We start from the raw sequence: 26,313 nt of genomic DNA, 5'->3' as shown, positions 1-26,313 counted from the left end.
AACGTATGGACACCAAGGGGGGAAAGTGGTGGTGGTGGGGTAGTGGTGGGATGAATTGGGAGATTGGGATTGACATGTATACACTAATATGTATAAAATAGATAACTAATAAGAACCTGCTGTATAAAAAATAAATAAAATAAAATTGAAAACAAAAAAAGAATCACCCTAAAGAGACATCTTTAAATAGTTTGAGGAGAAATTTACATAGTATAAAATTCATTGTAAGAGTACAGTTTCATGAATTTTAGTAAATTCAAACAGTTGTGCAACCATCACCACAGTCCAATTTTAGAAGATTTTCATCACCCTAAACATTTTTCATGTGCCCATGTACCATCACTCCCCCTCCCAGCCCCAACCCCAGGAAAACACTGATCTGCTTTAAAATTTATTTATTTATTTGTTTCTGGCTGCGTTGGGTCTTCGTTGCTGCACGCGGGCTTTCTCTAGTTGCGGCGAGTGGGGGCTGCTCTCCGTTGCGGTGCGTGGGCTTCTCATTGCGGCGGCTTCTGTTGTTGCAGAGCACGGGCTCTAGGCACGTGGGCTTCAGTAGTTGTGGCTCACGGGCTCAGTAGTTGTGGCTCACGGGCTCTCGAGTGCAGGCTCAGTAGTTGTGGCGCACGGGCTTAGTTGCTCCATGGCATGTGGGATCTTTCCAGACCAGGGCTCGAACCTGTGTCCCCTGCATTGGCAGGCGGATTCTTAACCACTGTGCCACCAGGGAAGTCCCCTGATCTGCTTTATATCGTCATAGTTTTACCTTTTCTAGAAGTTTCATACAAGTGAATCATACGGTATTTTTGTGTAGGGGTTCTTTGACTTTTGAGGTCTGTCCAACTTTTAAGGCATCAGTAGTGTGTGGCTTTTTATTGCTGAGCAGTGTTCCATTGTATGGCTGTACCACGTTTTGCTTGTCCACTCCCCAGGCAATAGATACTGGGATTGTGTCCAGTTTTTGGCTATTACATGTGATGCTGCTCTGACCATTTATGTACGACTCTTCGTGTGGATATATGTTTGCATTTCTCTTCAACTCAAATTTAAGTGCAGGGCATGGGTATCGTTATGAACTGTTCACAGAGCTGGAGAGAAGAGTGACAGCAAATGTTTAATCTACAAGTTGTTCCTCAGCACCTCCTCCCTGCTGGGCGCTGTGCTGGGCTCTGGAGACCCACACCCTTACCAGTCAGCATCCCTCTTCTCCAGGGGCTGGGGGCAGGGAGGCAGCCTCGGGCCCTGCTAGCTACCCACTTATCTAGCCCAGCTCATTGAGAGAAACTTCCTTTTTTGCATGAAGGCCAATTTAGGGTAAAAGAAAGGTTTGATGGTCTGCTCTTTTTTAAGTGTTTATCTTAAGAATAAAGTGTCTGCGACTGTGCGTAAGCATTCTTTTATCACTTCCCTGTCACCGAAAGGTTTATTTTCTTTGGCTAAAATTTCAGAAACTGCGTAACCAGCAATATCTGATTGTAATAGGGCACCTTTGATCAGATTTCAGAAGCCTAGTCCGTGCTGTTTTCCTTGGCCTGGCCTTGTCGGCTACTCAGTTGCAAGCTGTCACGCGTCTTGCAGTGTCTCCTCATGACCGGTGTCTGGTTTGGAATGTCTTCTCTTCCACACGAGACAAATGGAGCGAGGCTGGCCTCGCCTCACTGACGTTGAAACACAGCACGCTCCGCAGCCACTTTTCTCCTCCTGGAGTCAAACAACTTTATCTTGTATTCCTGAAAGTTTATTTTAAAAGCCACCCTTCTTGGCGCCCTCTGTCCTCGTGGGGGAAGGACATTCCCGCGGAGGATCGGGTGAGCTGAGCGTTAGTGTCCTAAGCAGAGAACAGGCCTGCTGGGTACAGCAGAGGAGCCCAGACAGCGGGCTGTAGCCCCAGGGTCACAGGGTCATGGGGTTATGGGAGGACAGAAGTGCACAGAACAGAGTTCAGGGGAGGGAATGGTGGGGAGAGTGCCTGTCCATCTTACGCTGAGCGGTGCTGTGTGTGGAGCTGTGTCTTATCCAGGGCTTGGGTTCTGAAGTTCACATGCAAGTGTCATCTATAGTCGGAAATTTCCCTTGAAAGTCTCTGCCATTGCTCTTGAGTACACATGATTTTGTGCATGTAACCCATACAGTCAATCATATGTTTAAATGTTCAATATAGAGAGTAACGTATATTCTAGAAAAGATGACAACATGGTAGGAAATATACATACGTGTTTACGCAAAATAAAATTTTATAGCACATTGTTAATTACACAAGCAAAAGATGGGTGCATACGGGAAGACATATTCATGTTACATGTGGGTGTGATGCCACACCAGTGCACTCAGAGCCGGCCTTCCTCCACTGGAAGGGGTGGGAATAACTTGGGGGGCCTGTTCAGGAGAGGAAGGCCAGTGGCAGAGTCCTGGACTGGAAGGAAAACATGGAGCGGTCCTCAGTGGCAAGTCCAGTCCAGCATTTCCATCAAACGGACTGCCATCTGGTTCTAAGTAAGGATTTGTCCGTAAGCTGCCTTTGCTTGTGCTTGGTATTTTATTTGGGGTGGTTTGGGGGAGTGATGGAGACCACTGTGGAGTCAGGGAGGTAAATCCCGTCTCTGGTTCCTCTGGCACCAACCCCAGGCATCCTCTGTACGTGTGCACGTCAGGCGCCGCCTTCACCTTTTGCACGTGCATTGTTTGACTAAGAGAGAAGGGAGAGCTGCTGTTTGCCGGCCTCTGTCGTGAGTTGCAAGATGCCTGGAAACTGTCTCACTCCACGTGCTAAGCTGCTTTCTTTTCATTTCCACTAGGCCGTTAAAGACACAGCAACATCCAGAGTTGTGCTGTTTGGGACCTCAGCTTTTATCCCTGAAGTCTTCTCATACTTTTTTAAAAGGTAAGAGGTACGCTCATCTCCCCGGGTAGGAATAAACATTTTAACAATCAAAATTGTATAAAACTCGTCAAGTACTGAACCTGGTTGGAGAGGTGGGAATAAGTTGCTTCAGGAATCTTCCTTCTAAACACGCTTCATCACAGTTAAGATAGTAGGATTGATTTAGGGCAGATGTGCAAATCCTGATGTGCACATTCCAGCAAACCTGGAATCTCGCCCAGGCCCTGTCCTCAGTTACATCTGCTCCTGGGCATGTCCCGGCACCTGCTGAGGCTCAATTCCTCGCTTCTAGAATGATGAGTGTGGATGATTTGCGGGTTCTCCCAGCTCTGATATGCTATGAATATTGCTCAAGCCTCTTTTTCCCCCTTCATTCCAAGCATGTGTTAAATTAGCTTAAGTGGCCCAGAATCAGTAGACTGCCATCCCTTTTGAGAAGCGAGACATGGCCTGTTAGGAGGAGAGCCTGGGATCGGCCAGTATGAGAGGCCCCACTTGCAGTGAGTAGCTTAGGGCAGAAGGGAGATGCGTTGGTTTAGATATTGGGTACGGTCAGGGTACGTTGCCTGTGGCAGCTGATCAGTAGCTCTGGTGCAGGACGGTCCTCTCTTCTTCGTGGGTGTTGTCTTCCTTCTCTCCCACCACACACTGGCTTCTTCGTGTTGAGGGACATGACTGTAGCCACCTCCCAGCTCATATCCTCACAGTGTCCTGATGAGAGAGAAAAACACAGCAAACCCTGGGGGTTTAGGGGCAGGGAATGTCTTCCACTCAGTTCACAAACTCCCAAGGAAGGATTCTGTTGGCCCAAGAGGGGTCACCTGTCTAGTGCTGAACCAGTGCGCTCTGTCCAGGTGGTGAGCTCGGAAGTCCCTGCTAGGACCACACAAGGAGCACATTTCAGGATGTAGCAGTGTCCTGGGCAGAGGCAACTGTTACTTCCCGTGGTTGATCCAGCTGGGTGGGTGTGGGGACTTCTGTTGGGTTGGGGTCTTCCTGAACCTCTCTGGCTGGCCTCAGAGTGGGGGCTTCTGGAAAAGCTGGGGTCCTGCGGTTCGTCCCCTGAGGCCTGCACAGTGGCACCCGCTGTTTGGTGAGGAGAGATGGTCCTCATTTCCCAGTGGGCCTTGGGTGCCTGGAAGGACCTCATGTCATCCCACAGCTATGATGGTGTCCAAGCTGGAGTGACCACCTTGGCTCTTCCGACTCAACCCTTTCATTTTGCATATGAAAAAACTCAAGGCTCAGAAGGGGAAAGTGACTTGCCCAAGAGCACACAGTCTGTCAGTGGCCGAGCCCCAGCCGGACCCCAGGACCCCAGGTCTCTGACTCCCAGGCTGGGCTTCTTGCACCTTCTTCCCACACTCTCAAAGGTCATGGTCAGAATGTCACATCCGTGTCAGTGTAGCCCAGGGGAGAGCACAGGCTCTAGAATCTGACCTCTCACTTTTAAGAATTTGGAGATTTTTGACAAGGGACTTACACGGTCTGTGGCTGCAGCCTCTTGTTCGTGTGAAGGGTATGATGATAACACAAACCTCACAGGGTCACGGGAGGATCTAATGAGCAAATGCGTGTGAAGTGCTTGACCCGGGCCTGACGTGTAGTGAGTGCTCTGTGGGTGCAGCTGCTGGTATCGCCTGTTTGTGGGGCAAGTGGGAACCAAGTCTGGGCCTGCAGCTGCTGGCAAGACAATTGGACACCATTCGAGCAGAGGGCTGACCTCTAAAAAAAGCCCTGGTACCTTGTCTCTTACAGGACCCAGTTTTTCCTGCAGTGTCCGTGGTCACTGTGGACGCTAAAGCTTTCTTGTACTATCCTTGTCATGGGACTCATGGTGCCAGTTTCTTTCAGTGTATTCCCACAGATTGGACGGGTAAGTGTCCCCCTTCGACTTCCTCTAAGAATATATATCTCTTTCTTCCCCTCATTATCAGAGTGAAATAAATTATTCTCCTAAAAAATCTGCGAAATTTTCAAAAGTATAAAACAAAGTAACATTATTTATGCATAATCCCATCTCCCAGGTCACTTGTACAGTTTTGGATTCTGTGTTTCTTAACTGTATATCTGAAGCATGTTTCTGGGACGTTAAAAAAAGACCTTTGAGGTATTTTAAATACTTCATAATATACTATAGCGACACCCCACCCAATGGAACTTTCCGCAGTGATGGAAATGTTTTATATCTGTGTTGTCCAGTGTGTGTAGCCGCTTATTACATGCGGCTGTTGAGCGCTTGAAACGTGGCTAGTGTGACTAAAGAACTGAAATTTTAATCTAGTTTAATTTAATCTTACGTGCTCACATGCAGCTAGTGGCTGCTGTTCTATAGACCATGATGATCTATGGTGCGTCAGACTGCCTGGACTCAGATTCCCAGCTCTTCCATGACCCTGGTCAATCTGCTTAAACTCTCTGAGGCTTAGTTTCTATTAAAGACAGATGATGATCATAGTGCCTCTGCAGAGCCTTGTTGCTGGTATCAAGGACGTTATTGATGTAGCAGATATCAATTTCTAGCATTTCTTGGCTGTCACCCCCCCGTCCCCAAACCCCGCCAAGCAAGTCTTGGCATTTGCTGGACTTTTAAAAATACCTTGTTGGTCCGAGGTGGGCATGACGTAGCTGAATGGTGGTCCTGTCCTGCCTAGGGTGGTTTGCAGAGAGAGCCCAAGGCTAAGAGGGATTCTGCCAGGCCCCTGCCCAGGGCACCTCCTTGGACATTACATGGGCCACAGCATTTGTTTGTATTTGAAATTTTCCATAAGGAAGTTTTTAAGAAGTTAGGTTAATGTTTCTTTGTTATCGATTAGACATCACTGAAAAGGTTATATGAAATAGATGCTTTCTGAAATTGTGTTGTTTTTTTTTTTAAACTTGGCTTCTAAGGCAAGAAGACGTCTTAATGTGAATAGTAAGAATTTAACTTTGTGTTTTAGATACAGTGCAGTGAGCTTGAAAAGGAAATTCAGTCTGCAACAGAAGAAACAGAACTCTTCTACAACAGAGGGGTATAGGGGTGAGTTTTAGGTGAATTTGTTTGGTACCTGCGTGAAAACCTTCCTCCAAGGTTTCAGTTTGGACAACCCTGCCAGGAGTGTCCTGGAACCCCCAGAGGTGTCTGCACCAACAGGATGGCTTCCGATTACGCACGCCAAGACTGTTTTGAGGCTGATCGTGCCTAGGGTTAAACAAGCTTGGGTGGAAGGAGAGAAACGGGGGCTGTCCTGTCTAACCCACCACACGGGGTTGCTGAGGGGATGAATGTGTGATGTAAGATTCAGTTTTCTATTCGTCAGCCTGTGAAAGGATACTGTGAACTTACTAGTAAACTTTTCTAAAGTTGAGTATTGGAAAACGAAGGAGAAAGGTCCACCAATGCCCACGTGCCCAAGGCACAGGCATTAAACTGATGGCCCATCCCGAGGTGTACACGTGGGGAGCCAATGAAGGCCTCCAACCCCCAAAGCAATCCTGTGTCCCTTCTCAGCTTACTCCTGTTAGACAGCTGCTTAAAATCTTTGCCAGCTGCTGCCCAGCTGCTTCTTTCTCCTCATTGGCAGGTGACCCTGTCTCCTCCTCCACTGTGAAAGCCAAGGCGATTGGCCTCCTGGCTCCAAACCTGCTGACCTCCCTCCACACACGCCGGCCTCCCCTCCTCCGTGCAAAGTCAGCTGTGCCCTGGGCTTGAGCCCGACCCTTCCTGTTTGCTCAGGGCCTTTGCTCTGCGGCCTCCTCTGCCCCTCTGGCTCCAGCCTCCCCGCTCTGCTCCTTCTCCGTAGCATTTCAACTGCTTGAGTCACCTGCCTCATGCAAAAAGCAAAACCCCCCCTTTGTAGCCGGACTTTTTCAGAGTTTTCTACCCTCACTGTTTCCACCCCGCCCTCCACTGCTGAGACTGCCGTCATCCGTGCCCCCACAGATGCTGGCCATACTGCCACTGCCCCCTGTGCGGGCCTGTCGTGGGGCTTGCTCTCCCCTGCCCAACAGGCCCACGTCCAGCGGCCCCCTGCGCTTCGCCATCTGGATGTCCACTTGAGACCATCTTCCCCTCCCAACCTCAGGGAACGGCACCACCGCGTACCAGTTTCGTCAGACAGGATCACTGGCCTTGGCCTTACTCCCCCATCGCCCCACCCCATTCAGCACTATTGGGCTGAGTCTGTTAAGTCTCTAGAACTCACCCCTCCGCGTCCACTGCCCAGCCCAACAGCATATCCCCTGCTGGTGTCGCTCATCAGTCCATCTCCAGCCCGCTCTTCGAAACCACACCTGCTTAAAAGCCTTAAATGGCTTCCCAGTACATCAGGATCAAGTCCAAATTCCTTGCCATGGCAGGCGGGAGCCTTTACCTTATTCATCTCTTGCCACTCCCTCTCCTCACTCTGGACTGACATCCAGTTCCTCAGATGTGCTGTGGTCTCTCTTCTCTGGCCTTCCCACCAGCTGTTCCCTCTGTTCTGGGCTAACTCCTCCCTGTGCTTCAGGTCTGACTTGGACGTCAATCACTCTTCTCCAGGAAGCCTTCCAGGATTCACAGAACTGAACTAGGTGCCCTTCCAATGTGCTCCCATAGTGCTCGTATCATGCCTAGCACGTGCCACACCACGTGCAATCCCGTTTGCTGAAGCTATGTGCCCATAGACTGTGCACCTTGACAGCAGGAACTGTTGTCTTGGGCATCAAGGAAGCCCCAGGATACGCAGTCCACGGTGTAGAGTAGGTACCCAAACGTATGCGTACTGGATGGAGGGCTGTTTCCAACACACCCTGCCCCAAGTCCTCTAAGAATGCACCTGTGGCTTTCAGTTTTCCCTAGGCCACAATGACGGTTATCTCCAAATTGGGTAAAAGATGTTTCACAACAGCCTAAAAGGACAAAATCAGTAAAAGTGATGTATCATTCAGCTCCATGTAGCCACAGGCTTATACTAAACAAACTTAACAAAATGTGCAATGGCTCCAAGTGGAGGTTCAGCCACTGACAGATAACTGAGTAGTAATGTGAGAGCATCTTTTCAGAGAAGGCACTTGGACCTTACAGTCAGCTCCAGGAAGTGCGGGGTGGAGGAGGGCCGGGCAGAGAGAGAAGGGCTGAGCCAGTGGTGGAAGGAACCAGACTGCCTAACTTTCAAATCGGTCTTTGGATAATTCCCCGGTGGGTTTGCAGTTGACTTTTAAAAAAGAGTTTTTTCTTTTGTTTGTTTGCGGTGGGGAGAATTAGAGAAAGAGGGCACAATTTTTCATATGCCTAAAACTGCCGAGTATCAAAATATTTCATTTTATTTCTGTATCATAAATTTGTCATTTTAACAACTTTGATCATTAGCTAATAGAGTAATACAAAAAAAACACGGGCAAAAATGATGTTAGTATTCATTCTCATAAAGTGCAGATTTAATTTTCAATTGTTGGCCTCAGTAAACATCATCTCATTTCAAATCCTCCCCTGCCCCCACCCAAGGAGGGGCTATTTTTAAAAATTTTTCCCTAACAAATGTCTAACACCGGGAATAAATGAACGATCCAATAAAGACAAGCTTTTTTGCAAACATTTTTCTGGGTAAGATTTCTAAGGACAACAGTACTGAGTGAAAAATAACCTTTCATAATGAATATGAACACATATAATAAGAACATAATTTAGACCCCCATGCTTATTTTGCAATTTTTAGGTCTCCAATTATGAAAAAGTTACCTAACTAAACAAAGAACGGTTATCTTCATACGTGGCCAAATTATTTTTACTGATGTTGTTTGAAGACATTCTCTGGTTTTGGCCTTTACAAGAAGTTAATTCTCACACTCTCTCACCAATTACATAAGGCTGCTGTTTCAGCCATAGAGACATTTATATTCCAAATGGGCTTTCTTCTTTTACTCTACTACATAAGGACTGGCATCTTTTTCAAAAGAATATTGCTAGCAACTGGGTTAATTAAAGAGTACTCATGGCTTAAGTTTGCCAAATGCTTACCTCTGCAACAGTATAAATATGGATTATTAAGTTGTCTACTCCAGTATAAAATCTATGCAGAACCCTCATACTATAGGCAAAATGTTCAAAGGCTAAGGAAAAAAAAATTCTTTTACAAGAAAGTGCAACTGCAGGGTCTTTTGAATGATCTTCTAGACGGTTCTGCAGAAAACTTAGTAGTTTGGCTCAAAGTAGAGTTCCTCATGAGGCATTAAAGTTCTTCCTAGAAGAATACAAAGCACAATTTCAGGCAGCTTTCTGAAAATAAACCATTAGTTTGTGGTTACACACTGAGACAAACTGGAACTTATAATAATGAAGGCTTTCGGATTTGCTGTGATTTGCAGGAGAACTTGACAGAGCTGTTCTGCTCTTACTCCAGGACATCAGGCTGTTTTATAATGTTATATATATAGGTGGTTACAGCACTTTGTAAACATTGAGAGTAGGCATGAAATTAATCAGATAGGAGGAAATCGGAAGTGTTTTCGTATGTGTTTCAGTGCTTTTTCAGGTCAAATTGCAATGCTTTCAAATAAATCATTAAAAATATAACATTTTCTTTGTTATTTCCAGTATTTTACACAGTTAATGGATAATCATGGTGCTAGGGCTTTAGATCAGTTATCAGTAGTGATACATTCTGTCCCACCATCAGATTTTCAGCATTTGTTCCGCGGCTGCTAGGTGGTAGAGGAAGTTTTCTGTTGCTGGTGGAAATCGTCTTTGCTTTAGTGCCTCGTAATTGAGCACTCGCTTTTCTCCATCATCCGAAACTTCTGAAAATGGAGCCAGGTTGGTGAAGATTTCTTTTGTTTTTAGGGAAATATCCTTTAATAGAACAGGAAGATACACAATATGTTAGTATCAAAAAAATCTGAGTTCTCCAGAATTCTTCCTGCTATTCTTTTTTAAGTTTATCAGACTAACTTTATAAATTATAAAAAATGAAACAACAAAAAATACATGTCATGGTTAATTTTGAGCAGCGGTGACGGTGGGATCGGTGGGGGCGGGGTTAACCATTTTTAAAGTGTGTGCAACTCAGTGGCGTTTCAAGTGCGTTCACAGTATTGTGCAACCATCGCCACTGTCCATCCCAGAACTTCTCCATCATCCCAAACCAAAACTCCGTACCCATTAAACAGCAACTCCCCACCGGCATCTCCCCAGCCCCTGGCGATGACCATTGTGCTTTCTGACTCTGTGAATTGGTCTATTCTAGGTACTTCATATGAATGGAATCACGATATTTGTCCTTTTTGACTGGCTTATTTCACTTAACATGTTTTCAAGGTTCATACACGTGGTAGCACGTGTCAGAACTTCATTCTAAGGCTGAGTAATATTCCACCACGTGTATGTACTACATTTTTTCCATTCATCCGCTGATGGACATCTGGGTTGTCTTCACCTTTTGGCCATTGTGAATAATGCTGCTGTGGGACACGGGTGCACAAATATCTATTTGAGTTCCTGCTTGCAGTTTTTGATATATACCCGGAAGTAGAATTACCAAATCTATGTTAATGCTATGTGTAACTTTTTGAGGAACTGCTATTGTTTTTAGAACAAATCTCTCCCCAAAGTCCCCTCCTGCCTGGGATGAGTGACCCAGCACCTGTCGCATGGGCTTTATTCCCCTTCACTGACTGACATTCCCCTCGGGTGGCTGAGGACTCAGCAGAGCTCGCCTTAAAGTCATGTCTTTCTCCTGGTTTGCTGACATCATTAACTTATTCAAATACTGTGAACCTGTACAACATGGTAGGCACTCTCATCATACATTATACTGAGTCATCTGTGTATCCCTTTTAGTCCATGAAAAACACAGTAATACAAAACTCAAATTTACACATTTCACTAACATTGTTTTCCCTCTAATGTTGACAGGGCAATGGGTGGGCAATGACCATCTGTCCGGTAAGACAGTCTCAGTGTTTGGGTTCTCGGGAAAAAACCTGCCCACTCCTCCCAGCCACAGCACCGAAGAGAAAGGACAGTGCTGCTGGCGGGTCCCCGCCAAACCCTATGGCCCCTCTCACCACCTGGCAATCACATCTTTCACTATAAACGCTTGGCTTTGGCACCAACGCCCTCTGTCCGTCTTTCCCTGGAGCCTGATAACTCATTGGCTCATCTTCGCCAGGGCCAATCCTGCAGACCTCATCTCAGCAGCTGCCCACTGGCCTCCCCAGTAACTTCACTCTGTGCCCGTGAACAGCAGATAACCAGCCGCTGCCCAGCGATGCCGTTTCGAGACTCAGTCAGTGGGAAGATTAAGGCATTACCTGTATAACTTGACTGTCTGATTTCTCTGGATCTTCTGCCGACTGGACAATTAACTGACCGATTTCTTTATGTAGTTTGCCCATTGTCATGGCCTCTGGTGAGATCAAGAAAAATATTTAGATGTTTACATAATGAAAAGTAATCATCTATCTGGAAACTTGAACGATCACACAGAGGGAATTTTCAAAAAGCAACTGACAACCCCCCATTTCCATCTTATTACTACACACAAATATGGTGACACAATAGGAGGTAAGGCATGATCATGATTTATATACTTCATGTCCAAAATAAAAATACACCACCACCAAACCAAAATTCTGATAAGAATTATTTTTCTTTCTAGACAAAACCTAATGAAATCTGACTGCCTATGGGTTGTGATTGTAAGCCAGCAAACAGCCTGACTTTCCTGTCCAGGTCTTCACAGTTGAGAATTCACGTTTATCTTTCCGGCAGCGATATTGTGAAAGCAGCACTTCCTGTCAGTTCTGCAGAAGCAGCTCAACATTCACTGTGTAAAGGCCCTTAGAAACGAGCTAAGGCAACAACCCAAGTTACATTAATTATATACACTGCTATTTTCTGCAGCCAGAAGGTTAACAAAAATTTCTGTTTGTTACTCGTGAGGGACAAACTCCACTGGGATGAGCCCGTTTTATAGACTCAGAGCAGCAGAGGGCAGCAGGGAGTTGCCAGGCTTTCCAGTCCTAACGCTTCAGCAGTTTCAGTGGCCCCGGCTACAGCTAGTTTTCTATCACTCCGGCTTTACAAAAGGCAATATCCCCTAAAGACCTGATACTATATTTTGAATTTTCCACCATGAATATTTATTATATTTGTAATTTCAAAGCGAAAACAAGTTCTGGTTCTACTAATTTGAGGTTGCTAGATAAAACCTCACATTATCAGAACGTTCCTAGCTAACAAAAATCCCTAATTGGCTGGCATTCAGCTGCTCCCACTTTTAGGAGAAAGATAAATGACACTACAAAAGCCGATATCTGTAATTCCTGTCTAAAACCAATACCTCATAGTGTCCTAGGCTCAAAACGTATTTAACCCAGTCTTTTCTACTCTGTGCAGCTGTAATTTAGGATAATTTACAGTGGCCAGAGATGACCCTATGACACTAGAACACCCTTTCTTGCTCATTAGCCCCAAGAATACTCTCATTCCCTGCTGCTTACTGAGACATCCTTCAAAAAGATTTTCCACACGGGAGTCATGTTCAACCCTCGTGTGGTGACAGATGTCTGCACACACTCTGATGCTCCTTCCTTTGTAAGGTGGAGTCTAATTCTTCTCCCTTAATGACTTGCTTTAACAAATAGAAGGTGGAGGAAGTGATCGTGTATGACTTCCTAGACTAGGTCACAGAAGGCACTGTGGTCCCCCCTCTCTTGAATTGCTCACTGTTGGGGAGACCAGCAGACGCGTGGTGAGGACACTCGAGCTGCCCTATGGAAAGGCCCATGTGGTGAGGCCTCCTGTCAACAGCCATGTGAGTCAGCTTGGAAATGGATTCTCTAGCCCCAGCTGAGCCTTCATTTGACTGCAGCCCTGGCAATATCTTGATTAAAACCTCATGAGAGACCCTGAATCAGAACCTCCTAGCTAAGTCACTCAAATTCCTGCCCACCAAAACTGTGAGATAAGTATTTGCTATTTTAAATCACTAAGTTTAGAAGTCATCTCTTATGCAGCAATAGATAACAAATACACCTTGTTTGAATATGAAACTGAAGAAACAAGACAAACAGACCATTTATCTTATTAACATATAACCGTACAGCATAAGCACTCAGATGTATCCCTAAAAGGGTCAGGTCTATTAACGTGAATGCTGTGTTCTAGAAACAGAAAAATCCCTCCAGCACAACAGGTGAAGCAGGCCTTCAAAAGGGAGAATCAGCCTAAAAAATACAACTGCTTGGCTTACATCTTGTGTCCACAGAACAGAACAGAGAACTAACCTTTTGCAAGCGGGGCAATGGTAATCTCACCATCTGCCAGATTCACAAACACATCATACAGGTCAGATCTATTGCTCACCTCCGAGTCTACAAATCCAGCGACGTAACCTGCATTACAGAGGGGACCAGCGTTACTAGAGTAGGAAGAAATCACATTGTGAACATACCAAGGAGTGAGTCTAAAAGCTCATCAGCTGCTTTTCTTCTCTGCTTTATTTATCCAGGGCATTTTAGCCATATCCCGCGGCATTTATTAAGATGACATTTTTGCCAATTGCCTGAAGAAACTCAAGCAACTCAAAATGTTCCAAAACTAGGTTTCGGTGTCAAGGAGGAAGGCTGAAGCAAAGCATCTGCTTTTCAGTCATCGTTATTTGGGTCAAGAATGACAGAGGAGGCAGCAGGCAGCAAGGATTCTCTTGACCACTGTCCCCCCTAGGTCTCTGTCAACAGGAAAGTCATAGCCAAACACTCGGGTTCCTCAGGGATAGCATAGTGGAAACAGCATCATCTTCCCCAATTTCAGATCTGATACAATAAATGCTAAAGGAATCAGGGCAACTCAAGAATTAGCAGACTTCTGGAATTGGTGTTAAGACAATGGTTCCCAGACTTTGGATTTCACACAGCAGTATGATTAAAAAAAAAAAAAAAATTTTTTTGTTTTTTGAGGACCAATTTTTTACTTCACCAAGTGACAGCATTTAAGAAACAACGTCAGCGGACTTTCCTGGTGGCGCAGTGGTAAAGAATCTACCTGCCAATGCAGGGAACACGGGTTCAAGCCCTAGTCTAGGAAAATCCCACATGCCGCGGAGCAACTAAGCCCGTGAGCCACAACTACTGAGCCCGCATGCCACAACTACTGAAGCCAGCGTGCCTAGAGCCCGTGCTCTGCAATGAGAAGCCACCGCAATGAGAAGCCTGCGCACCGCAACGAAGAGTAGCCCCTGCTCGCCGCAACTAGAGAGAAAGCCCACGTGCAGCAACAAAGACCCAACAGAGCCAAAAATAATAAATAAATAAATTTATATATTTAAAAAAAAACAGCAGCAACAAAATCAAAAACCTGGAGCTCAAGATGGCAGCAGTGGGCCGTGTGCAGAGAGACTGCGGCCCGGCACTGCCACCTGGAGCGTGAGCCCTGCAGGCAACTTGCGAGAGCTCTGCTGTCCCACCCACAAAACGAGATCCCTATAAAACAGCCCCGACCCCGGTTTGCGGGGGAGAGCGTGGATGCACCAGCTGCGACCTCTCCATTCTTTGATCGAAGGATGAAGCTTTCCTTTGCTTCCGAAACGAAAACTCATTCTATTGGCTTGAATGGCACTGGGCAGAAGGACCCTTGCTGGAGACGGACTCCAGAGGTGGAGAAGAAGCTGAAAATGGCCGAAGCCAATTTGGACCTTCACAGAAGATATCTGTAGTCTCCTGCAGTTAGAGGTGGTGACCTGGCTGCTCCTCCCTTGATTTGCAACTGTTCGAATCTGCCCTTTGGAACTCAGGGTAAGTCATGGAGGCTGGAGTCTTGTCTACAAAAAATGGGGGACAAAAAGGCCTCCGTGCCTGGGAGGCCCATAGGGCCCCGCTCAGTTTCAATTTCTTCTTGCCAATTGGATCATAAAGTCACTGAGGAAAAGTGTCTTGTCTTATATAATACGGCAACTTGCCAAGACCTCAGCATCTACTAGGTGCTTAAAAAATGTTTATTGCATGATGACTCGCTTCCTTGACTAATACACACCATAATTCTTCCATCATTTGGGAAATAAAGGGGCTGTAATATTGTGATATAATAAGAAATGTATATTTGGTTATCGAGGCTCCTGGCCAGAGCTCCTACAACACAAGCCTGCGCTTTAGAGTCTGTGCTCCACAACAAGAGAAGCCACCGCAATGAGAAGCCCGCGCACCACAACGAAGAGCAGACCCCGCTCGTGGCAACTAGAGAAAGCCCGCGCGCAGCAACAAAGACCCAACACAGCCATAAATCAATCAATCAATCAATCAATGAAATGAAATGATACTGCAGATTCCTGGAGAGGGGACACTATTCTGTAAGTGTTCCTGAGCCAAGTTGCCATCCAAATGGAAAAAAATGGAACCAGATCCCAAACCCACACCCTACAAAAAATAGTAATGCCAGGCAGATTAAAGACTTAAATGGGGATGAAAAAGCTTTAAAAATTTTTACTAGAATATATAGGAGAATACCTTTCTACTGTTGGGATAGAACTTTTCTTAAACAAAATATAAAAAATAAAATCATAAAAGCCTAAAAAGTCCCAACACATTAAAATTAAGATTTCTAGGGACTTCCCTGGTGGTCTAGTGGTTTAGTGGTTAAGAATCCGCCTTCCAGTGCAGGGGACGTGGGTTCGATCCCTGACCAGGGAACTAAGATCCCATAAGCCATGAGGCACGGCCAAAAAAAAAAAAAGAGGGTAACTTTTATGTGATGTGTATTTTACCACAATGTTTTTTGTACTTTATAATTTTTATTGGAGTATAGTTGATTTAGAATGTTGTGTTGGTTTCAGGTGCACAATTTTTTTTTTAATTAAAAAAACTTTTTAAGGGAAAAAAAACGGTTGCATTTACCAAAAAAAAAAAAAAAAGATCAGTATGCCCCTTAGGAATGCACTTAAAAAAAAAAAAAAAATCCCCCGAAACAAACACCCCTGGTAAAGCTGAGCTTCTCATCCCCTGGGAGCCTGCTGTCTACCTGGGCACATCTGCAGGGCTTCCAGCTCGTCGGCATCCAGGTGCACGTAGGAGTGAAGTATGGTCCAGTCCTGTCGATGCCACACCAGGGCAGGCAGAGTCCTGGGGTCAAGGTGAGAACACAGATGGTTGCCAGCCCACACCTGAGACTCAGCCCATCCTCTTCCCTCTTCTTCTGGGGGAGGAAACTGGTTACCAGATGCAGAGGGAGAACAAGCCCTAAACATGCCAACACCTCCTCCAGGCTTCAAAGTAAAGTAATGCAATGTTTTAAACACCGACTGTTGGGTCAGATTGGCTACAAAAGGCTCAAGGTAAAGTTTCAAAAGATCTCCATGGTGGCAAGGAAGGATGCTTCTGAAGTGTTCCTCCCAACGCCCACTCTGCAGACTGCCATGGAGGGAGCCTGAGGGTAAAATCCAAAGTGGGCCCTGCAAGCAAGAAATTTTTTTGAAGTCTCGCATTTCATATTTAAAATTCCAGCCCAACTTGCAAACTACTTTGTGTTTGTTTTTATACAAAAATAAGTTTTCTTAAAGAAACTTCCAATAAAACAGGAAGAAGTAGGTGCCGAATTTATCTGTGGTTTTGTGAACCCCCTGGTGGCCTGCTACATATCTCAGCAGCTGTGGACACTCCCATTTCAGAAGCATAAATGGAGAGGAAAAGGGTAATTGGGTGGAAAAATACAAGGTTTGGGAGTCAGAGCCGGGCAAAAACTCTGGTCCTGTTACCTAAGATCTAAGGCAATCACAATCATAATAACAATGATCGTCTCTAGAGTGCCCACTATGGACAAGGTACATGCTGAGCACGATACACAAATTATTTCCAATCCTGAAACCAAGCTAACGAGGCAGGTATTATCATCTTCATTTTACAGATAAACTGAGGCGTAGAAACATTACGTACACTTTATGTGGTCACAAGGCTAAAAAGTTGCCTCCCAGGACTTTAACCCAGGTCCTTCTGACTAGCAAGTCTTTCTTCTTCTCAATATCTCACCCTTCGCCTCCATCTTCTCATCTATAAACAGGGCAGTAACACTTCCTCCCAGGGTTCTTGTCATAAGTAAAGTTAATAATTTAAGGTGATTTATACAATGCCTGGCATACGGTAAACAGCATAAATAGTAGTTCCCCTGCTTTTAAAGAAGGATCTAAGTTCGATTTGGCAAGGAAAACAAAACAAACTGTATTTATTATATAAATAATACAGTCTGTAATAAAATTGAATGGAAGAAACAACTTACCTAAAACAGGGATCAGGCAACTATGGCCCAGGGGTCAGGCAACTATGGCCCATGCCCGTCTTTGCACATAAGATTTTACTGGAACATAGCCGAGCTCATTCATTTACGTATGGACTGTCCATGGCTGCTTTTATGCAACCTGTGGCAGTTAAGTAGTCGGGACAGAGAGCGTATGGCTACAAGCCTAAGATATTTACTTTCTGGCAAGGGAAAGTTTGCAAACTCCCCGCTCCAAAATATTCATATTTCAAAATTTAAAGAAGAATGTTCAAATTCAGTAACCTTGAACTACTCAATCTAAACTAAAACATTACACCAAAATGGTATTTCACCCCCAACCTAACTCAGCCTGTTTATACCAGTGTGCAAAGAACAGGGTACACAGTGACACAGAGGGCCCCAAAGTGGCTGCCAACAAAGTTTACACTTTTTGGGCTTCTCTGGTGGTGCAGCGGTTGAAAGTCCACCTGCCGATGCAGGGGACACGGGTTCGTGCCCCAGTCCGGGAAGATCCCACATGCCGCAGAGCAGCTGGGCCCGTGAGCCATGGCTGCTGAGCCTGCGTGTCTGGAGCCTGTGCTCTGCAACAGGAGAGGCCACAACAGTGAGAGGCCCGCGTACCGCAAAAAAAAAAAAAAAAAAGGTTACACTTTTTAATGATAAGAGACCATACCTGGTAAACTCCTGAACAGCTTCTATTTTGGGGTGATAGACGACAATTCTTTTCTTTAGCATCAGTGCTGTGTGTAAGATAACAGTTTCCATTCCAAACTGAGATACAATGTCTTAAAACAAAAATAATTATGTTACTGCATTAAACATTATACAAGGAAATCAAGTTTTTACTGGAAATTATTCTTGTATGAATGCAAAATTATTTTCAACACAGAATAAATTTAGGTAAATGTTATAAGTACAGAAGCACCTTATTTGGTGGATGGGCATATCAATTCATACATCTGCTCCCCAGGATGGGCGTTACAGTAGCTACACCTGCTCCCTCAAGGGACAGTATGCTGGATGCACAGATGAAGCCAGACTCACAAGAAAGTGGAATTATATGAAGGGAACCACCATCCTCGGTGTCGTGCAAACTTAAATTTTAAAAAATGTTCACTGACCCCCCCAAACCCACATACACATCATTGCATAAGTCCTTGTGAGACAGTTGGACAAACACCTAACACCTCAACAGGGATGCTTAGAAACCATATAAAACAGTAGGATCAAAAGTGGAGACAGGGCTTCCCTGGTGGCGCAGTGGGTAAGAATCTGCCTGCCAATGCAGGGGACACAGATTCGATCCCTGGTCTGGGAAGATCCCACATGCCGCAGAGCAACTAAGCCCGTGAGCCACAACTACTGAGCCTGTGCTCTAGAGCCCGCGAGCCACAACTACTGAAGCCCGCGTGCCTAGAGCCCATGCTCCGCAACAAGAGAAGCCACTGCAATGAGAAGCCTGCGCACCGCAACAAAGAGTAGCCCCCGCTCGCCGCAACTAGAGAAAAGCCCGCGAGCAGCAATGAAGATCCAACACGGTCAGAAAAAAAGAGTGAAGACAGGTGCTGTGGGAGGATGAGAAAGAAGGCCAGCATCGCCCTAGGAGTTCTCCTCTCCTCCCTTTTAAGGACCTGATGTCTCGGTTTAGCCCTAGGCTGGACTTTCCAGCGAGGAGAGAGGGATGGGGAGTTAGAATGGGAACTCTGGGTCAGGGGCTTGAGCTCCCCAGGTGGAACAGGTCACTGCTAAGATCTAAGGAAAGGAAAATGATGGAAGTCAGTGGAGACCTCGACCCATGAACTTTAGCTCACTGGTGAAAGTACATTTCTGTCTTAACAGCTGCAATCATATGGAAAGAAACACCGCAGAAGTCTGCTTTCCTGACAGAGTTCTAACCACATAAGGAAATGTAGAAGTTGAACTACCCTCCTGCATAGGAAACAAATATCATGTAGATGAAAATATATGGAAAGATGAAATAACAGAGTCTAATGACAGATTGTCCTTGGCTTGGGGATTTTGTTGTTGCTGGGATGGACTCATCTGGGATGGGTTTTTGTTTCTTTTTTGCTTCTTTTTATTTATTTATTACCTTTGATGGAGCCTGCAAGGTATGCCTTTCGGGCATCAAAATCCTTGCTAAGGAAAGAGCCATTTTCTTCACTCTGGCATATCCCCTTTGTGAGAACCGCGATGTAACTCTCCATCATCTTAACTGGGCTCCCATGTTTTAGGTACATTCTGTGAGAAAGGACAGAAAGCAAGTGTGCTACTAGTTAGCATGAACCACCTGGAGAAACGCACCGAGGCCAGGTATGGGTACGTTCTAAAGAATCTAAGCCAACTTGCTAATACACCTGTGAATGCCTGAATCTTTTCATGATGTGGTTACTTCTATAAATTTAATTAGAAAATCTATTAGAAAAACAAAACAACCACTTGAACAACCTTCAACAATTCTGTGAAGTCAGCCCTCTTGTTACATCTGGGGAGGCCTGCTGTGGTCCACTTAGGCAGGAGAATGAACTATGGACTTTCTGAGGCCCTGCTGTTCTCAAGAACATTGTATCCTTATCTCTTTTTATGTCTTACATTCACAACTGTTTTTGTTAGTCATAACAACTGTTTTATTGCTGGATATCCTCTGACAAGAAAGGAGTTTTATGCATGGTTCACAAAGAAAGCAGTAATTAGGTGTAGAACCTATATTTATTATCAGAGTTCTCAGAGGTAGCTGTATTTAGATAATTAAGAAATCAAACTCCTTTAAGTTTCTGGTGATAAATGCACACTAGACACATTCATCAAGTTAAAACTTCCAGAAAATGCTGACAGGAAACTGGCTACATTTATAGCTTACATGTGAAATCAGCCCTTTCCCCTGAAATATCTTCCTATAAGTAAGTAAATGTAAATTCTTCTGGAGAAGCAGGACTGGGTCTACTTGGGCATTTTAGTAGCTGAAGGGATAGAAAATTGGGACGAAAATAAAATAATTGTTTAAGAAAGATCACTTGAAAACTATATTTACTGTAGACTAAGTGAAAAAAGCATGTGATTTAACTGCTTACTAAATTTTGTCAGTCATCAGTGTTTTAAAATTATTTCAATGCATAAATTTGGGAAAAAAGGCAAAGAACAATGAATATTGTAAACTATCATATATATAGAACAGTCAACCCCATATACATGCTTATATATGAAGAAAATATCTCCAGTAAGATATAGAGAAGGGAAGCCCAGGAGCTGCCTTGGGATGGGGAGTCGGTAGGTAGAATTAGAGATGGGGAAGAGGGGAAGGAAGGGACTTAGGGTTCACTGTATACTCTTTGGCATTATTTGCATTTCTTTTTACGATGTGCTTACATTACCACCACCAAAACAAAGCAGGAAACCAAAAAACACCATTCAAATTATTAATTTTTTTAAATAAAATAAAATTTATTTTTTAAAATTTAAAATTATAGAAAGGGGTCATGGATCTGGACCCAGATCCCACAGGGGGAATGAACCCCTCCATGCGGGTTTCCATGGCCACGTGAGCAGCGTACTGTGGAGGGCACCTCTCACCATTAACGGGAGAGAGCACCTCACCACCATCAAAAAGTGTGAGTCTAGGGCTTCCCTGGTGGCGCAGTGGTTGAGAGTCCGCCTGCCGATGCAGGGGACGCGGGTTCGTGCCCCAGTCCGGGAAGATCCCATGTGCCGCAGAGCGGCTGGGCCCGTGAGCCATGGCCGCTGAGCCTGCGCGTCCGGAGCCTGTGCTCCGCAACAGGAGAGGCCACAACAGTGAGAGGCCCGCGTACCGCAAAAAAAACAAAAAACAAAAAAAAGTGTGAGTCTAACTAATACAACTTTGTAAATCAACTATACCTCAATAAAAGTAAAATAGAAAATAAAGGGAAAGTGAAAAAAAAACAGTGCTTGTCTCTGTGTGTGTGAACAGGCACACGTGCACACGGGGAGAGTGAGTGTGTGTGCACATGAGCACGTGAGCGTGGACAGGCGCTAGGGCAAGCACTCAAGTGCGGTAAGGGGTGGGGTCAGAGCGGGCGGCTGGCCATAGCTTGAGCCCTCATTTCTCTTGTAACTGTGACAGAGAAGAGAATCCGGAATGTGACAAAGCCACAGCTCTGCACAAGCGGAGACACCCTCTGGGCTTCCTCCTGGGCAGGAAGTGGGGTCTAAAGCAACCTCGCCTTCTGGGCCCCAGAACATTTCCCAGTGAATTCAGTTGAGTAACCTAACCCTGACTCAATCAAATGAAATGGGAGTCCAACGTTTGTTCAAAAACAACTTTGCAGTGTTTTTAGTTCACGGCTTCTGGATGGAGCCCCTTCTAACAATAATCATCTCCCTTTGTGTCAGTGCCGCATTTGCAGAAAACTGTTTATATTCCACAGCGAGCCATACACCTGGAATTTATCTCACTGAAAGCAAGAAGCCTTTCTTATCACAGCTGACTGCAAAAACAATTAAACTGCATTTTGTCAAAATACAACCTAACCGAAACACTTAGGTGATAAGATTGTATTCTTGCGCTGTGTGCGTACCCATGCGTGCATGTGCACGTGGTCATACACAGAAATTGCAAATAAGACAACCATATATCAGACTTATGGTGAGAAAAACAGAAACAACTCCCCTTATCCACCCCCCCAAAAAAAACCTACTTATTGGGCATAAACCTGAGGGCTGAGAGTAATACATAACACTGAGAATTATAATTCTATCTAGTAACAATATTAGAAAAAAAACAAAACCCCAAACCCTGAAAAAGTCTTGATTAAAGAAAAAGCCAATATCCCTAACATATAAGACGGATTTCATTAATTCCACCAGATACACTTATCAAGGCAAAAAAGCAGACTGTATATTTTAGTTAAATTTTTTCAACGGCTGGGATGAAACTGAAGGCGTCTATCCTTCAGTTTAACGATTAACCAAAAAATCAGTTTCTCAGCTCCTCAGCATTCCAGCTAAGAAATATTTTCCTGTGCTTTAGCATAATTCAAAATGCCCATTAAACTTTCCCCAAATGACTCCCACACACAGACCTTGCCACAAATGAACCAGCTTGCTTACCACTTCCATCCTAAGGAAAGTTCCAGATTGGAAACGAGCAGAAGTAACAGACCAAAAGTGGCAAGTGACTCAAAGTACCCAGAAATTACAATAGTTGTGCAAACTGCCTCTTCTCCTCCCCTCCACCATTTTCCCTAATAAGAGGAACAGTACCATGGAAGCAGAAGACAAAGTTCCTCTTGATAAAACAGTGTTTGTAGGGCCAGTAAAGGTTAAGTTGGGGAAACAGAAGGCTGAAATATGCTTCCTCAGTGTAGAAATCTGCTGTATTACTATTGAGTAAGATCTTCATTTTTGTATATTAGCATTTAATACAGTTTTCATACAGACCTACACAATATCCTAGTGAAGGCGGCATATTTCTCTGGATTAAAATCTTTGGCGGTCAGAACAATAGAAAAATGAGTCACCTGTCCAAAACAAACAAACAAAAGTACACTCTTTAAAGACGCTTTAATAGAATTAATCTTTATTACTATATCCTAACAAGCCTCTTATATAAGACATACCAGCATTAAAAAGAAAAGACCAAAATGTACCAAGTCCTCACTTGCCTCTTTATACTTTTACGTATATATACACACATAAAAAAAATTATATATACATATATATTTAATTTTTTAGAGTTATTTCCTCAAAAACATAAAAATATTTCAAAAATATCAGAAATGTGACTTTTTATTTAAGCCCCCCTACCCTCAACAAAGCAGAACTAAGAGTGCCGTATCAGACCTACCACATAGTGACTGTTTTCCACTAATGAAATAGAAGGATGGAAAACAACAAAAATACGTTTCAGTAAAATTCATACAGTAAAAATCATACAGTTCCCAAAATAGTCAATTCTCTGTAAAATGCTACATAGGCTAAAGGGCATTGTTATAATAACCTTCATTTATTTATATGCCTCTATTATTATACGTATAAATTTCTGATAATCATATACCTATTATTCCCATTAATGAGTATCTTTCTGCAATTTACATTTTCTAATTACTAATCTCTGTTTTATCTTAAACCTCTTACAGTTTCTAAATTGTTGCCTTCCTGTTATTTTAAACGTAATTCCTTACGTTTAAACTGGACATGCTGCATACTGTCTGGTGATTGACTATAAAATCAGTCCTGAAATTGTAAAAGAAGTCCCCACCCAGAAACCGACCAGGAGCTCAGCCACTTCTTTCCAATATTCTTTCCTCTGAAAAAGCCACTGGCTCTGTGGGACCAGGAAAGTGCACAACGACCACATACTTACTGGTTTTTAGTCTGTCACCTGATGGCATTCATATGAAATGACACACACACACAAAGTCTACAGAACACATGAATTTCCTCAATTATCCTTTCTATTCTTAACATATCCTTATCATCCATAAACAAATGAAAAGGTTTTCTTAACTAGGATAATTATAACCTTTAAAATAGTTTTTAGTTATGGAAAAATACTTCTTCCCACTTTTAATCAGAGTCCAGGCTTTGAAAATACTTCTACATTTCTACTCCATCCAAGTATAACCTGGGAAAGGCTTCGCTATACCAACCCCAGGTCAGTCAAATAATATACACCAATAAATACAATGAATGAGAGTGAAATGTGAAAGAGAACATTCCCAATTAAAGTCATATATTTAATATTTTTCCAAAGCGTATTGTGAATGATGAAGTCTAAAGCTAAGGGTTATTGGAATCTTACATCACTTAAAATATTTTTCGTTTTTTGACCCTCATACAGTCATACCTTTTTCAAAACGGAAGAATCTGGAACTTCAACTGTTGTGATATAAAACCATGTTCTTCTGTACTGACCAAAGACGAAGGGATGGAGAAGTTTGTTTTCCTCTGTAAGGCAGCATTTTCTCAGCAGTAGGTTCCTTAAAGTAGCTGTCGTGGAAGGATAACACCACACCCACAGAACTTCTCCATTTGTGTCCTTTTCTACGGTGGAAAGATGGTCACTGTGAGAATGTCAAACAGCAGCAAGGAAGTGAATTGATTGGTTACTCAGAAGCACTTCGTGGAATCAGTTTTAACACCCCATTTTACAAAGCAACCCAGAGCACGTGAGAACCCCCAATTCTCACCTACCTCTCCTGGTTACATTAGCTAGCTCTCCTGATCTTGAATTTTAGGCCACCTGAGTAAAAAGCTTTTCTAACAAATCATGAATGAAAATGTAGCCTTCGAGGTTTGCTAGGGGTCTTCCCTATCTCCTCCCACACTTTACCTTTTAATCTAGTTGGAAGGATCATTAATGAATACATAGAATGGATGGGTTTGTTGAAAACTGGAAATTAAGAAAATGGTGAAATCTCTGTCATATGCTATGTACTGACAGTATGCATTCTATACTTAAAATTTTAATAATAATGGTTAAACAGTCATATATGTAGTTTCACCAAAGTCAACACCTCAGTAACAAAATAGGAACAATTTGCTAATAATTACTCCAGGCAAAAATAGCCTAAACGTTAGAGAAACAGTAACTGAACATATAGTAGTAAAAATCCAGTTTTTGATCTATAGACTTAAAAACAAACCCTTTTATTATGGAAAATAGCAAGTATTAAAAAAAAGTAGAATGATAAAATGAGCCTCCATCCCACAGCTTCAGCAGTTATCAACACCTGGCACTCCTCGGTTCATAAGGGTAAGGAGCTCCCCGCCACTTATTTTTAAGCAAATCCCTTTTAAATTCATGTCGACATGAAAAATAAAAAAAAACTGAATTGAAAATACGATAAGCCATCTTTTTCTTTGCTGTTACCAGATAAAGTCAGAGTTTAATTCAGCCTTAATTCCGAGGTACCTTCAAGAAGGACTAAGATGCCTGAGGTACTTAGGTTTTGCTTTGAAACAGTTTTAAAAAATTACATTAGAGATGAGCACAGGAAGCCGTTCCCAGATAAACGCACTCCTTTGATACAGTGAAAATAATCAGCAACATTTCGCCGCATTTCCTCCAGTTTTGCTAGATCCAAGCAATGTGCTAGGGTTTAGGGGTATATAAAAATCTCAGAATACTTTTTCAAAGAACAATGGCACTCAGGGAACCGACAGAAGTTCATTCAAGCAATCCCGTGCTCACTGTCGCTGTTGGATGAATGGTTGCTTCAAAAACTCTGCACCAGGTTCAGGCACACACTCCAGACTGCCCAAAGATCCCAACGCACTTCCATATCCATTAATTCCTCAGAACGAACTGGGATTCCACCCACTGTGATTATGTAGACACCTGTGTCATATGCACGACCTCTGTCTTAGGATGCAGTTCTCCACTGGTATGAGTTGGGGTTCTGGGGCTAGACTGCAAGGGTCCCCCATCCTGGGTCTGCCACTTCCTAATGTGCGTTCTTGCACAAATGACACCCTGGGCCGCCACCTGCTGCGTAAAGTGGGCATCAAACATTACCCAGATCCCCTGGAGCCGAGGTGAGAGTCAAACGGGAAACAATCCATGCATAACGTGCAGCACCCCGGGCTGGCAGTTGGCCACCGCGTCTGGAATCGCTCGATCACATGACCGGGGCCAGACGGGCGCCGGGCTGGCAGTCACGCGTGGCTCTCCCTCGTTCGGAGGGACCCCGGCCCTGCAGCCTCACAAACGCGCGGCCTGCAAGCTCCTCTCTGCATGACCGGCGACTCGCCTACGCGGCTCGGTCACCTCCACGTCCGGGCTCCTCTGTAGCCCGGGGCGTCCAGGAGGAGCTCCCTCCCAGAGCCTAGGAGGCCTCCAGGGTACCCGGCCCCGCCTCCCGGCCCGGCAGGCCCCACACAAGGCCGCGGGCGCCCGGGCCCAGGGCGGCAGGCCGGGGCCCTGCGCCGAGGAGGCCGGGCCCTGCAGCCCCTAGCCCAGGCCCAACATGGAGGGGGCCGCGCCCTCCCCACCGCGGGCGGTGCCGGGGACCGCGGGAGCAGGGGCAGTCCCGGGCCCAGGCGAAGTCAGAACTGGGTGCGGGCCTGCGGGGCAGGGTGCCTTCCTCCTCACCGATCAGCCCGACTCCGAGCATCAGCAAAGGGTCCGCAGCCTCAGTTGCAGCCATCTTCCGCCGCCGCCGCCGCCGCCGCCGCCGCCGCCGCCGCCGCCGCAGAGCACCGCTCCCAGCTCTCTGCTCATAAGCTCCGCCTC

General features: G+C 44.7%; 2 protein-coding genes across 8 annotated transcripts in view; one reads left to right on the top strand and one right to left on the bottom strand.

Moving 5' to 3' along the window:
* Positions 1 to 8,435, top strand: part of SFXN4 (sideroflexin 4) — a 21,349-nt gene extending 12,914 nt beyond the window's left edge. For 3 of the 4 annotated variants that reach the window (XM_027112737.1, XM_027112735.1, XM_027112733.1), the window contains 3 exons: positions 2,793 to 2,878; positions 4,637 to 4,754; positions 5,821 to 8,435. In XM_027112737.1, coding sequence (XP_026968538.1) covers positions 2,793 to 2,878; positions 4,637 to 4,754; positions 5,821 to 5,898 — 282 coding nt within the window. In that variant the 3' untranslated portion in view covers positions 5,899 to 8,435. The remainder of the gene's footprint in view (positions 1 to 2,792; positions 2,879 to 4,636; positions 4,755 to 5,820) is intronic. The other variant, XM_027112736.1, reaches the window with a different exon arrangement.
* Positions 8,140 to 26,313, bottom strand: DENND10 (DENN domain containing 10). Of its 4 annotated transcripts, XM_027112730.1 has the most exons (10): positions 26,173 to 26,313; positions 23,926 to 24,122; positions 22,518 to 22,597; positions 19,195 to 19,343; positions 17,776 to 17,887; positions 15,852 to 15,952; positions 13,127 to 13,234; positions 11,150 to 11,244; positions 9,511 to 9,689; positions 8,140 to 9,081 (listed from the first exon to the last, which is right to left on the bottom strand). In XM_027112730.1, exons 1-9 carry the CDS (start codon positions 26,225 to 26,227, stop codon positions 9,513 to 9,515), a joined length of 1,074 nt encoding a protein of 357 aa, XP_026968531.1. In that variant the 5' UTR covers positions 26,228 to 26,313; the 3' UTR covers positions 8,140 to 9,081; positions 9,511 to 9,512. The 4 variants fall into 4 exon arrangements, with proteins under 4 accessions (XP_026968531.1, XP_026968530.1, XP_026968532.1 ...); XM_027112729.1 differs by having other exon boundaries at positions 8,140 to 9,689; XM_027112731.1 differs by lacking the exon at positions 26,173 to 26,313 and adding an exon at positions 24,412 to 24,451 and having other exon boundaries at positions 8,140 to 9,689.

This window comes from Aethalodelphis obliquidens, unplaced genomic scaffold, assembly GCF_003676395.1.
Source record: "Aethalodelphis obliquidens isolate GAN/ISIS:26980383/991018 unplaced genomic scaffold, ASM367639v1 scaffold11, whole genome shotgun sequence".
In the NCBI taxonomy this organism is placed as follows: Eukaryota; Metazoa; Chordata; class Mammalia; order Artiodactyla; family Delphinidae; genus Aethalodelphis; species Aethalodelphis obliquidens.
Note: the sequence above shows the minus strand (reverse complement) of the source record. Positions and strands in the feature narration are given on the sequence as shown.

What these genes read in the sequence shown, in the direction of transcription:
- DENND10 (XM_027112729.1), bottom strand. Translation starts at nt 26,227, where the DNA reads ATGGCTGCAACTGAGGCTGCGGACCCTTTGCTGATGCTCGGAGTCGGG. An exon ending in GCTCGGAGTCGGGCTGATCG is followed by an intron (nt 24,123 to 26,172) that starts GTGAGGAGGAAG and finishes TTTCCACCGTAG; the next exon opens with AAAAGGACACAAATGGAGAA. An exon ending in ATTCTTCCGTTTTGAAAAAG is followed by an intron (nt 22,598 to 23,925) that starts GTATGACTGTAT and finishes TGTTTTGGACAG; the next exon opens with GTGACTCATTTTTCTATTGT.